Source organism: Scardinius erythrophthalmus, assembly GCF_964197995.2.
Source record: "Scardinius erythrophthalmus genome assembly, chromosome: 9".
Lineage (NCBI taxonomy): Eukaryota > Metazoa > Chordata > Actinopteri > Cypriniformes > Leuciscidae > Scardinius > Scardinius erythrophthalmus.
This window is the reverse complement of record NC_138229.1, coordinates 48,916,080-48,929,556: the sequence shown is the minus strand read 5'-3', so window position 1 is coordinate 48,929,556 and position 13,477 is coordinate 48,916,080. Positions and strand designations below refer to the sequence as shown.

Genomic DNA, 13,477 nt, shown 5'->3' with positions numbered 1-13,477 from the left:
TTTACGAACAGATTAGAAACAGGTGTGTTTAATCTTCTTCCGCAACGCTCCGTTCCTCCACTCCTTCGGCTGCAGCAGCTCCTCCTTCCCTTCGGGTACGCCCAGGTCCTCCATCACACCAGCATCGCCTCAGTCCTCGGGCAGTCTGGCTCCTCCTCAGACAATAATAGCCGCGGCATTGCCTAGGCCCCCTGTGCCAGCGATGATGCTCTTCTCCATCGGCTCTCCGTCTGAGCCCTGGGATCCACCAGCTCCGCCTCCATCGGTCGTCGCCTTGTTGATGTTAGCCGACACGCCACATTGGCTCCTCTCTCCCTTGACTCCACTGTGGGCTGACGTCACTGGGCTCTGGGTCTGTTCCTTCAGACGGATACCATCATCGCTGCCGGGGTCTTGTCCATCTCTCACCATTCCTCCACTGCCTGCCATCACCATCCCTTTGCCATCTTCTGTCGCCATCTCCACGCCCTCCTCCTAAGCCTCCGCTCTCACCTCTTTAAGCCGTGAGGTCACGCCGTGGGGGGGGGGGGGGGAACTGTCACAATCCTCAGTCACCATACAAGTCACCTTGCACTAAATTTTCCAAAAAACCTTCTGGCTCACACTTGCACACACTCATCTAATCATCACACCTGTGTGTTATTTCATTATACCAATGCATTTCTCACTTTCCAAACCACCACCAGAATAGCTTTGGCAATATTCTAAACAAATAGAGTCCAAAAAGATTGAACTGTTATGCATTCATTCATTTGTACTTTAACAGCTGGAATTGTGTAAGATGTTGCATTACAAACAGCTGGCACTGAGAATACTTATTTATCTGAAAACGTATGAAATGAATGTGTGTTGTTTACATAAGGTTTTTATCAGATTTAGTCTCTAGATGGGTGAAGGGCAGAAACTGCATGTGGACCAATCAGAAGTCCTGTCCTTCCCAGGCTTGGTACTAGAGTTCTTCTTCTTGTCTGGCTGTTGTCCTAGCATCTCTATCTGATGGCGTTGGACAGTTTGTTTGTGTTAGTCCACCAAGATCCAAGAGAGAGAGGGGCCCGACCATAAACTGGGCCCTGGAATGTGCTGTTGACTGCAATTATTAATAAGTGGTATGCTATACCATATATATATAGTACCATATATATATATCTTTTAATAGTGATTAATAGTTTACACTTTAGATGGGGGGATGCAAAAGGTGTTGTAAATAATAATAGTATTATAAAATATGCTGATGATACTGTTATTCTGAGTCTCTTACACAAGGATATGGACCTATCATCCTACCATAGTGAAATAGATCGATTCATTCAGTGGTGTGACAAGAACTGTCTTGCGTTAAATGTACAAAAAACACAAGAAATGGTCCTTGACCCAAGAAATGTATCTGAAGATAAGTCTGTGATCATTAAAGACACAGTGATACAGCAAGTTACATCTTATAGATACCTGGGGTTTTACATGGACAATGTTCTTTGTTGGAAGACACACATTGACAGTCTGTGCACACGACTACAACAGAGGCTGTACTTTTTAAGAAGATTAAGACTGTATGGGGTGGGCAGTGACATTTTACTTGTTTTTTACCGAGCCACACTTGAAAGTCTTATTCGTTATGGAATTATAGTCTGGTTCGGAAATGTGTCTGTTCAATTGAAAAGCAAATTGATCCATATCCACAAAACAGCCATGAAAGTCATAGGATTAAAACAATATGAACCCATACAGACTCTATACGAAGAGGCAATGATGAGGAAAGCAACGAGTATTAGTACTGACTCTGAACATCCTCTTTTTAGTGAATACCAGCCGCCGCCGTCGGGAAAGAGACTGAGAATGCCAATATGTAAGATTAATAGACTGAAGCTTTCATTTGTTCCTGCCTCAGTAAAACTGCTGAATATGACCCGGAGCAATGCACCTTTACACATTAGCAATTAAATGTGTTAAGTATTTTACTTATCTTGTATTTTATTTATTTTTTATACATTGGTGTGCTGTGTATACATTGTTGTGTATTGTGTAGTGTGTTGTACTGTAGCACTTTGCCAAGGACAAATTTCCCCTCGGGGACAAATAAAGTTTATCCTTATCCTTAAATGATTTATTCATGCATTTACACATCATTTATAATAGGTGTTGAACACTTTGTAGTTTGTACTGCAGTGTAAGTGTTGACTAGTGAGGGTATAGACAGCTGTCTTCACTGACACACATGGACTCTTTAACTGCTGTGCACCTGATGTGGAAGGTCAAACCGGTTCACATTAGCACTAGATCCCACACAGAACACAAGTCTGTGCTGATAAGATAAAGGATTTAACAGAACCCACTGAAATCATCTTGACTGTAAGTGATTTATAAATGTTTATCCACTTCAAAACAAATAAATTACTCTTCTTAAAATTACTGCTTTAGCATTCCTGCATGTTTGTGCTTTTGAACACAGACAAGCTTACAACTTAAATATACATCAATAAATTAAATACTGATCATTTACTAATGGTTTATTCATCATTTGTTCATGTATAACCATTGTTTATTGAGATAATGATACTAAAACAATTTTGACAAATACTGCAATGATTTATAAGTGATAAATAATTTATCAGCTAATCAACCATCTACTATTGAACAGTTTGACTTATTTCATGATTTACATTTTTTTAAAGATTACAACACATTTGTAAATCATTAGCATACCACTTATTAATAATTTATAAACATATATTCATGCTGTGTAAATGATTAGATCCTCATTAACTAATAATTTATAAATTACTTAATTAACAAAACATTCATAAAATGATAGTATACCACTTATTAACCATTTATGAATGTATTGTCATGTTTTGTAAATGATTAATTCATCATTAACTAATAACTTCTGTTAATGTTATTATTAAGTGTTACCGCCTCTTTCACTAAAGACCACCCCTATGCTAGCTTTGGCATCAGTCGAGCGACTTGCAGGCTCTCTCAGTGGATGCATCTTGCCTTGAGTTTGGGCTTAATGACAGTAAAGTCGTCCTTAGTCTGAGAAGAGCCTATGTGCCTAAGGTGCTTTCCACACCCTTCAGAGCATAATCTATAACGGTCTCTGCTCTCCCTTATACTGAGGATGAGCAGGCGCCACAGCCACTCTGCCCGGTCCAGGCCCTTAAGGTGTACCATGAGTGCTCTACCCAGTTCCCACAGTCAGAGCTGAAATGCTCTCATTGGAAAGTAGACGCGATTGCGCTGGCATACAAGTCCTTAGGATTGCAATTCCCTATACAGGTGAGGGCAAACTCCACCAGGGGAATGGCCTCCTCTTGAGTGTCCATTGCTGACATCTGTGCAGCAGCCAGCTGGTCCTCGCCATCCACCTTTGCCAGGTTTTACAACTTGGACGTCCCTGCTCTTCAGTCACATGGATACTGTCCGCTTGACCAGTCCCCAACCTCTGGGTTTTTTCACTTGGGAGCAGCTGGGGAAACTTTCCCAGGATCTAGATGTGTGGAAAACTCCCGCAAAAGTAGGAGTTTTAATGGGTGGTTTGTTGGCCGTTACATTCTAAAGGTGCATTGTTTCACACTGTACACCTCTGGCAACGCAATGTATATTTAATCTTGTAAAAGCAAGTGTGAAACATTGGTTTACCTAGAGTTAAATTAGGGGTTTAAAAGACGATAACCTAGGGTTAAGCTCAATGTGAAAAGTTATCATGTTTTTTGTCTCTTCTACCATTAGAGTTAGATGTTTAAAACTGAATAAATGGCTGTCAACAGAATTAAGTAATTGGGACTGAACTCATGATTTCTGACCAGTTTATTACATATCAAATTCATAACAACTTATTTATTTTGTCATTATTTTTTTATATTTTCCACTGAACTTTTTCACAGACAAGCACCCCCTTTGCAGCCCCAGAACCCAATTTAAAAAATCCTTGTGAGGTAACTGTTTTATAATAATCAATATCAATATAATAATTAACATTAATTGCGTTGGAGAGAGGTGACTTTTCTCCTCTCAAAGGTCTCAAAGATTAGAAACATCACAAGCTTTGATGAAACTTTCAAATATATTAAAATATAAAATGCATAGCAATCAAATCAGATGGACATGAAAAATAAATATTAACTGTGCAATACGTCTAAAAAAGATTGTGGAATCTACTGAAGGTGTGTTGTGATACATTGTGTGCTTCCAGTGTAGACGGCTAATGACCACTGTAATGAAAACCTAATTGCTCATGTATGGTGTAGACAGTTCAGGAGGCCGATGAGATGTTGTTTTCTGCATATTTCTGTGTGTGTGTGTGTGTGTATTTTCTCACCACTGAGACGCGTGATTGTCCAGTTCTTCCTAACATCAATAGGTTGTAAGGGCAGCTCAAAGGAGAAGGGTCCAGTGTTGGGTTCAATGTCTGCATCCAACGCTGTGATGTTAATGCCGTTGTTCTCAGGTTTTTCACACATCACCGTCTCTGGTGGGAAAACCTCAGGAGCATTATCATTGACATCCAGAAGAAGGATTTGCAGAGTACCGGTGCTGCTGGCCGGAGGAATCCCTGGAGACCAAACAGACTCATTACTGTTATGCTCCCTTCCTGGGACACTATCCCAGCGTGCTACAAGAGGACTCCCTCTCCTGGACATTTAACACACCTGTTTCTAATCTGTTCATCAATCAGAGACTATTTAAGCACTGCAGTGCAACTGTCACAAGATGAAGATGAGGATGAAGGACTGAAGACAAGATCAAATTATCAACGCAGTTTAATAAAACTAAAGACGAACTGGTGTAACAGTGTGTACTGCTAACAAACATACACAAACAATGACCAACACTGAAGAATGAAAACAGAGGAAGTAAATACACCGAGATAACGAACTAAATGATGAGCAGCTGTGGTGGAGGATGTGTCCATGGTGACTGATGAGTGGCGGGAAAATAGAACAAAGGGAACATGTGACTGAAGACAAACAAACTAAAAGTCCATGAAGGTGATGTGACAGCAACATTGTGTTTGCCATTGGTGACATCTCTAAACAGTTTATTGCATTCTTGTCTATGATCTTGCTTGCCTTGTTTTAATGGATTATTTGCCTCACAACTTTAGTTTGGATGCCTGGTTTTAAAATGTTTACCTGTGTTTTGACCCTGCATGTTCTACACGTTTCGGATTTATCATTTTGGGCTGATTCTCTATTTATGACACTGCCTGTTTTACAAGGTTTGGATTTACTGTTGTTGACCGATTCTCTGTGTATGATCTGGCCTGTTATAACACCACCAGGATTTATGTCTGGTGCCTTGTCACACAATTGCAGGCTTGTTATCGGCAACAAAGTCATGATAAAACGTCACCACGGCGTACGGCACGGCTGTGAACCACATCCAGTCGGCCCAAATCATTTTGTTTATGGTTTCTTTTATTTATTTTAATTTTTTGAGCGGAGGAAATGTTATTCTGCACGGCTGAAGGTATGCATATGTGGATTATTGCTTTTTTTTGTCATGAGAGTGTGGCTGCAAACACAGCAGACATGTGGTGAGGTCAATATGGATTGGCATGTTGGGACATTTGTCCTGCTATTGTGTACAGCTGTCAGGAAACGTGAATGGAGGACTCAAAAGCAGAGAGTTCGTGCAACTCAACATCCAAAGTGTACTGACACACACACAGAAAAAAGGAATGTGTGAAAGCTTCAGAGCCACCCGTATAGACACCTGCGGACACAGGCAGTGGTCACCACCATAGGTACAATGCCCAACGGGACGAGAAACAAGAAGAGCCAGAGAACAGCTAGAGCACAGCGAGCTGTCGAACTCCTCGTCTAGGAGTCCTGGACACAGCAGCAAAACAGAGATAAAACACACAGCATAGAACCCACAGAACATGAGACGAGGTACAGAAAAATCTACTGACAATGAGGGGCAGACACAGAAGAGAATATAAGGGAACGAGCGGCAGGTGAGGGCAGTCAGCGCGTGATCTGCACACACCCTACAGAAAGTGACAGGACAACACAGACAAAAGGGAAGGCCGGTGAACTGTGAACCCTGAACTGTGACAGCATCCCATTTAATGGGATGGTTCATTCAATTTGGGTCCCAGTTTATGTGAGGGAAGTTTAAGAGTAATGTCCTGGGAAGATAACCAGACCTTCTGACCGCACACGTAAAGTAGGGGCTTAGCACAGTGATGGTCCGCCGACGCCTTGGTCCTGTCACCAGTCCTAGTGAGTGCTTCTTTGGCGATCCTCCACATATGGAGGCATTTCTGAATAAACGAGTGCATGGATGGAACAACGGCGTTGGATTCTTGGGAGGAGAATAATGGTGGCTGGTAGCCTAAACAGCACTGGAAGGGAGACAAATCCATAGATGAGACCAGGAGGGAATTATGTGCATTCTTGACCATGGTAAATATGAAACTCCAAGACGACGGTTCCGTAGACGCCGCACAAGACATGAACCTCTCCAAATCCTGGTTAACACACTCAGCCTGACCGTCAGTCTCCGGAGGAGAGACTCGCAGTCGCCCTCAGCTGTCGACAGAACTCTGCCCAAAACTTAGACACAAACTGGGGACCCCTGTCAGAGACCACATTCACCGGGAGGCCATGAATACAGAAAACGTAATCTAAGACAACAGTTGCTGGCTCCCTCGCTGAAGGCAGTTTTGGAAAATAAAATGGGCCGCCTTCGAGAACCTGTCCACCACAGTGAGGATTAGCATGTTGATGATAGACGGGGGTAGGCCTGTGACGAAGTCCAGCTATGTGTGACCAGGGCCTTCCCCTGGAGTAGCCCTGCCAGGGGTCGACTGAAGCCTTTGCCCGCAGCACAAACCAGACAGGCCGACACAAACCGACAAGAGTTCCGCACCATGGATGGCCACCAAAATTGCTGCTTGATTAAACTGCAAATACAAGTTGCTTCTGAGTGGCAAGCTAGTACGAATGAGTGGCCTCACTCTAGGATGCTAGTTCGGACCAATTCGGACACAAACAACAGGCTCTCAGGGCACCCTGCAGGAACCGTGATGTTGCGCAGTGCAGTGAGGACTAGCCAATCGGGAAGCAGAATGGTTACAGGGAGGATGGATCCAGGTTCAGCTTCAAAGATCCGCGAAAGTGTGTCGGGCTTACCTGCGGTGCAGGAGGGTTGATCTGTAAGTGATCAAGCAGTTCTGAGAGCTGGGTTAACTGGAGAGACAGCTCAGAGAAAGCACGGTGAGAGGCGTTGATTTCCTCTTGCTGCCTGAGGATTTGGTGAACGTCTGCTTCCTGTTTCCTCTACTAAGTCCATGACTCGGCAATCAGCGCTAAATTGCCCAGGTAACAAGCTGCAGAAAGTGACAGGACAACACAGACAACAGGGAAGGCCATGAAGCACCCTGAACTGTGACAACAGCAGAGGAGCTTTGCTTGAAGTAAGACACTAGGGAACTCAAGACTTTGCAAAGGAGTGTTGCTTGTGTGTGATACTGGGACATTTTATTGACGCTGGTCAATAAAGAACAAAGAAGAAACAAATCTTGCTATTGATTTTGTTTTTTTGTGCTATTGATCGCGTTTTGTTGTACAATATGGAATATGTGCATGGTATAGTGCCTGGATTCGCAAATTAACTTGATTCTGCCGCTACACTAAGATTATATGGGCACACAAACTTTTGAAATGATTTATTGATAATAGGTTTCCACGCAATTTTGATAAAGTCAACTAATTTGGGTTAGGGTTGTTTGGGACATTCCGGGACTGGAATTCATCCAGTGTATAGGCTCTCCCTGTTCCCATGTCATCATATAGACAGAAATAAGGAAATACACAAACACAAGGGCTCACGGCCTTCCGAGTGTCTGAACTCACACTGTATATGACTGCACTAAATGCAGCTTTTTATGGATTTCCTTTTTTCAGATTGTTGATTTTACTTTTCAAAAAAAGCAGCAAGAATAAAAGAAAACAAATATAATTATTTTCTCAGACAGAAAACATACCGCTGTCAGTGACAAGGAACATAGCCGTGTAGATATTGTCTTGCACAAATGGGGACTCTCTGTCTAAAACACCAATGGTTGTGATGTGTCCATACATGGGATCAATTCTCAGCCAGTTTGCAGGGTCAGACAGCGTGCTGTACCTAAGGAGAGAGTAACAATGTTAAGACATACTAAAAGATTTAGATAATATATATATATTTATTCTGTTCATTTTTTTGCTCCTTGAATCTGATTGGTCGAAGAGCTTTTGGAACAGCACGGCTATAACATACCCAAGTATCTCTAGGAGGAGGGGTAAAGTTCTTGATTGCCTCTCCAGCCTCCTTGATTTTAACTCTACTCTGTGGCTCATCCTCAAACACATGTGTGACTTCTGCTCTGATTAATATGTTCAGGACAGATGTTTGCGTCACCTGAGGCTCTGCTGCATGAAGCGGTCTGGATCCTGAGCAGTAAAGGTGGCGATCGCAGACTCGGCCTGCAAGCCCTCCTGCAGCTCCAGCAGCTTAGGGTTGGGCTGGAAATACGGGCTCTCGTTGACATCTCTGACGCGGATGGAGACGGTGGCGGTGGACTGACGGGGGACACGGATGCCTTTATCTAGAGGAATCTCATTTGCTGCCACCACTGTCAGCACGAACGACCTGTTGATCTCGTAGTCAATGGGCTGAAACAAAGAAGGAATCATTATTATTTGTTAAATGAATCTACATAAAATTAATTCAAACCGGTAATGTACTCTGTGTTAATGTAAAATTCTAAATATTCTATTCTATTTTATTCTTTCCACAGTTCTCACACTTCTAATTGTTGGTGACGTGACACTCCTGCCATGTTTTTGAACATTGTATCTGAGCACATGGTTTGTGTAATTCCTGACCATGTGTTCTTGTTCTTGTCTCTATGTAAGCCAGGGGTCGGCAACTTATGGAACGGAGGGCTAAAACCACTGGCACATCAGCAAAAGTGAGACAGGTTTATGTATTTCACATTTGTTGCATGGATGGAGCAAGAACATAATGTAAGTGTCTAAAATGCACGCGCACACTTCAGATTAACAACAAAGGTTGTCCTCTTAATACATTATACCTACATTAACCCTGTTCACTAAAATAACATAAAGTAAGACTTGAGAAATTAGATAAATGCCAGGCAGTCTACTTGAGGAACGACCACTCCCTGAGAGGACAAAGGACCTTTACGGAAATGAACATTTGAACTCTCTCTTGTGAAACTAGCACCATCATTCGAGACGCAAGTCTCACCTAAGCAATCCTAATCTACATTTCTTCCCCTCTTCCCCCATCCCTCATGCTGAGATCACCAAAATTCACCCAAGAATCTATAATGTGAATAATTATCATACAATATTACACACGTTTGGTATTGTTTGAAATGTCTCAGTGCGACTGGTACAAATGTCTCATTCCTAAATGAGTAAAACAAAAGGTAATAAGGTTTTTGGAGATAACTGGCACACAAGGAGGGTTGGTCTCCAGACAAATGGTCTCCTACTCCCAAAAGGTGTCAACTCTGAATGTAAATTCCCATTGTTAGCAGATGTTTCCATGTTAAAGAAGTTTCTGTCTATATAATGAAATGCAACTAGAGGATCGGGGCGATTCTGTACCTCAGATCAGCCCGTGATACGGAGAGTCGCCGAAACTCTCAGCATCATGTATTTCCTAATGTTGGGTTTGCATTTCTTCTCTTTATTCCAGAGATGTTTTGATGTTTTGTATTGATTATCTTTGAACTGATTATGAAATTGGCGTGATATATTTACCTGACATAATAAATTGTAACCATTGATTTTATTCTAACGGACTCTGCCATTATTTTCATTAAAGAGTTAAAAGGAATAGTCACATTTAATGATGCACAGATATCATAAAAACCTTTTCATTTTTGGAGTCAGATGAAATAACGAGAAAATACATATGAGAAAATGTATTGAATTTAATCAAAAATACTTTGCCACGAGAAAAGACAGTAGCACGCAGAGACCTTCCCCGCTGACCGGATGCCCCCATTGGGCCGATTGAGCGCGGGCTTACAATAACCTTAACAACAACACTGAAATAAGAGCTTGTGGTTTATCTGTCAATTAGATGTGCGTGCAAGTTGCTTAAGTTACTATAACAACAGTGAATCCCATCACATTTTCTTTCAGAATCATCATTAGCTAATAGAAACATAAAATAGCATTTTATTAAAGATAAAAGACCGGTAAGTCGGCAAGCTGAAATGTTCGGTATAAATAAATATAGTTATTAAGAATAATGAACTGAGATTTCCATCCTCACAAAACTGCACTGGTTGCCAACAGTCGCTCGCATCAGAGTCAAGGCACTGACGTTTGCCTATAGAACAACCACTGGCTCTGCTCCCTTTTACCTAAACTCATTACTCCAGAAGCTTGTGTTCTGCAAGTGAACGTTGTCTTGTGGTGCATCATCTCAAAGAGGCACAGAATCACTTTCACAGACCTTCACCATGACTGTTCCCTGCTGGAGGAATGATCTAACTCAATCAGAGCGGCTGAGTCCGTAGCCACTTTCAAGAAACGGCTGAAGACGCTTCTTTTTCATCAACAATTGATCTATTAATACTAACACTTTCTTTTCTCCTCTCTGTATGCGTATACTGTGTTAGATTAAACTAGGAAGGGTCACAGCACTTGCATATTGTTGTCCTATTGTTAGTTTAGCTGCTTCTATTGCTCTCCTCATTTGTAAATCAGGTTAGGGTTAAGGTTAAATGATCAAATGTAAATGTTTCTGATTCAGCATGTAGTCGGCCAAGCAAAATACATTTCTGCATAAGGCTGACATGCAAATGAAAATATAATACAATTATAACTAAATGCTAAAACTCTTCAGTGGTCTTTTGTTTTGACAAATTATCAAAGAAATAAAAAAATAAAAAATCACCTGCCTGCAAAAACTTGTTTCTTCTGTACAAATGACTTAAATGTAAAACATACTTTAGATATAAAACAGGGATTTTTTTGGCCAGAAAGTGATGAGTTTGGCACACCAATATTTGATCTACAATTAACAAGGAGATAAATATCAAAGATAAAAGAATTTATTTAATTTTTTTGGTAATTGCATTGAAACTACTGCTTGTAAACAAAATATATTTAGTTAACCTTGAAATACAAAAATTTATTAGAATATTTACTTCAAGCGGTGAGAAAATACATTGTGAACGTAAAATGTAGTTTTTTAAAACATATTTTGAACAACATAAATATATTTACTTGGAAAATGTATTAAAAAATGGCCAGAAATATATGAGGAAATATAAATACAAGTAAACTTGTAGAAAATATATATAAATAAATACATTTTACCTCTATACTATCAATATTCTGTTTTATTTCAAAGTCAAAGTCAAAGTTTATTTATATAGCAATTTTTAAAAACAACAAGTGTTTAACAAAGTGCTGTACACACATCAATGATGCAATCAACCAACATGACTTAAAATAAAAGGAATAAAAAAAAAACCTAAAAAAAACAATAAAACAATACTCTCACATAGCATCAAATGCCAAACTGTAGTAGTGAGTTTTGAGATTCGATTTAAAAATAGCAAGGGTTTGAGCCTGTCTGATGTGCAGGGGCAAACTATTCCAGAGCTTCGGTCCTGCTACTGCAAATGCTCTTTCACCTCTGCTTTTTAGTTTCACCCGAGGGACAACCAACAGCAAATGGTCAGCAGACCTAAGCGCTCTTGACGGAGCGTATTGCCTAATCAATTCTGACATATACTTAGGAGCAAGGCCATGAAGCGATTTAAAAACAAACATCAACATTTTGAAATTAATTCTAAGATAGATTGGCAACCAGTGAAGAGAGGAAAGAACAGATGTAATATGTTCGCGCTTTCGTGTCCCAGTCAACAAGCGAGCTGCCTCATTCTGAACCCTCTGCAGTCTAGAGAGAGAGGCCTGACTAATGCCTATATAGAGGCCATTACAATAATCTAGACGCGATGAAATAAAAATGTGGAGAAGTCTTTCAAAGTCTCTAGAAGACAAAAATGATTTCACCTTAGTGAGTTGTCTCAATTGGAAAAAGCTCGATTTAACTACCAAGTTAATCTGTTTATCCAATTTTGAAATATATTTAAAAAAATATATCTGTGAGCAGCAATTATTATTTTTATTATTTATTACAATTATTATTTAAGCACTTACGTAAAAAAGTTTTATGTTTTATTTAGCAAGCATGTAACCACTTAGATTATAGATGGAAAAGACCATTTACTGCCTATATAGACAATTTACCATAGGAAATATGTGCCTTTTAACAGTAAAAGTCCGACCTTTTGTCTAATCTCCATAAAAGTTTTTATGCTTCTTTAGAATCATATGGCACATATGCACACCTAATTTTGTGAAGTTCTACTTTGACCAGACCATTTTTCAGTCATTTAAATGTAATTTCACATTGGAAATATAGCATATAGCATAATCTCCAATATTTAACAAACGATTCGATTGACAGCGTTGGTCCTAGAGGCAAAGTTGCTCAGAGAGGAGTTCTACCATGCGGTGTGAATGTTGTGGGAAAAACGCGATGGCTTTCTTGAATTTCTCAAAGGCCTCTATGGCCGTGAGTCAAACAGGCCAGCGAGTTCTGTTCCGATCGGCCTCCGTTAATCTTGTCTGATAGCTGTTTTCAGATTCTGTTTTTTGAGATACGCAAATGTCCTCAAGGGCAGTATTGGCACCTTGGACGAAGACACCACATGCCAATTTTCAACTCAATCAGACTTAGGGTTGCATAGTTATACCCATTTTAAAGTTTTTTCCATGTCATAGCACCACCAAGTGGCCAGTCATGCATGCTTTTCACACAACCGCAGAATGATGTCTTACAATTTCGTGCCGAGTTTGGTGAAAATATCTCATTCTGTTCACGAGTTATAGCCATTTTAGTAAAAGTGGCTCCTCCAACTTGCATAAGTTTTGCTGGCCCTTAAAGAATGTGAATTAAAATTTCAACTTTGTTTTAAATGTATTGACTACCAGACTCCAGAGAATCTTGCTGCACTGGTTTGTTTCCAATCGGGCCAAAAACTTTTGAATCTGATGGTTTAGGAGCTATGAGCGATTTCGTACTTTTGACCGCTGTAGTTTCCCCTCAGGCTGATCAGGTTGGTCTGCCCGACCACTTTTAGGGCTGATCCTTGGAAAATTTAACAATTACTACAGGGTTTCAATGATATGCGCTTAATAACTGAAAATAAATACATAGTTTTTGCTATATATAATTTTTATTGATTTAAAGATCTCACATGCTTTTTGGATGGACATGATGTTTCTGAAGTAAAACATGATGATCAATATTAGAATAAGAAAAGTAGTCATTTGCACACTTTGTATGCCTGAATTGAATTATCATGAAAGCTCAAGAGCCCTATTTTAACGATCTGAAACGCAAGTAACTTTGTGGGCGGATCTCGGGC

At 40.4% G+C, this 13,477-nt stretch overlaps 1 protein-coding gene across 2 annotated transcripts in view; it reads right to left on the bottom strand.

Annotated features, from left to right (window-relative positions):
* Nucleotides 1–13,477, bottom strand: part of LOC308696384 (cadherin-2) — a 147,397-nt gene that overhangs the window by 41,619 nt on the left and 92,301 nt on the right. For both annotated transcript variants that reach the window (XM_081375085.1, XM_081375086.1), the window contains exons 10-12: nucleotides 8,410–8,663; nucleotides 7,994–8,136; nucleotides 4,319–4,552 (exon numbers count right to left, since the gene is read on the bottom strand). In XM_081375085.1, coding sequence (XP_081231211.1) covers nucleotides 4,319–4,552; nucleotides 7,994–8,136; nucleotides 8,410–8,663 — 631 coding nt within the window. The remainder of the gene's footprint in view (nucleotides 1–4,318; nucleotides 4,553–7,993; nucleotides 8,137–8,409; nucleotides 8,664–13,477) is intronic.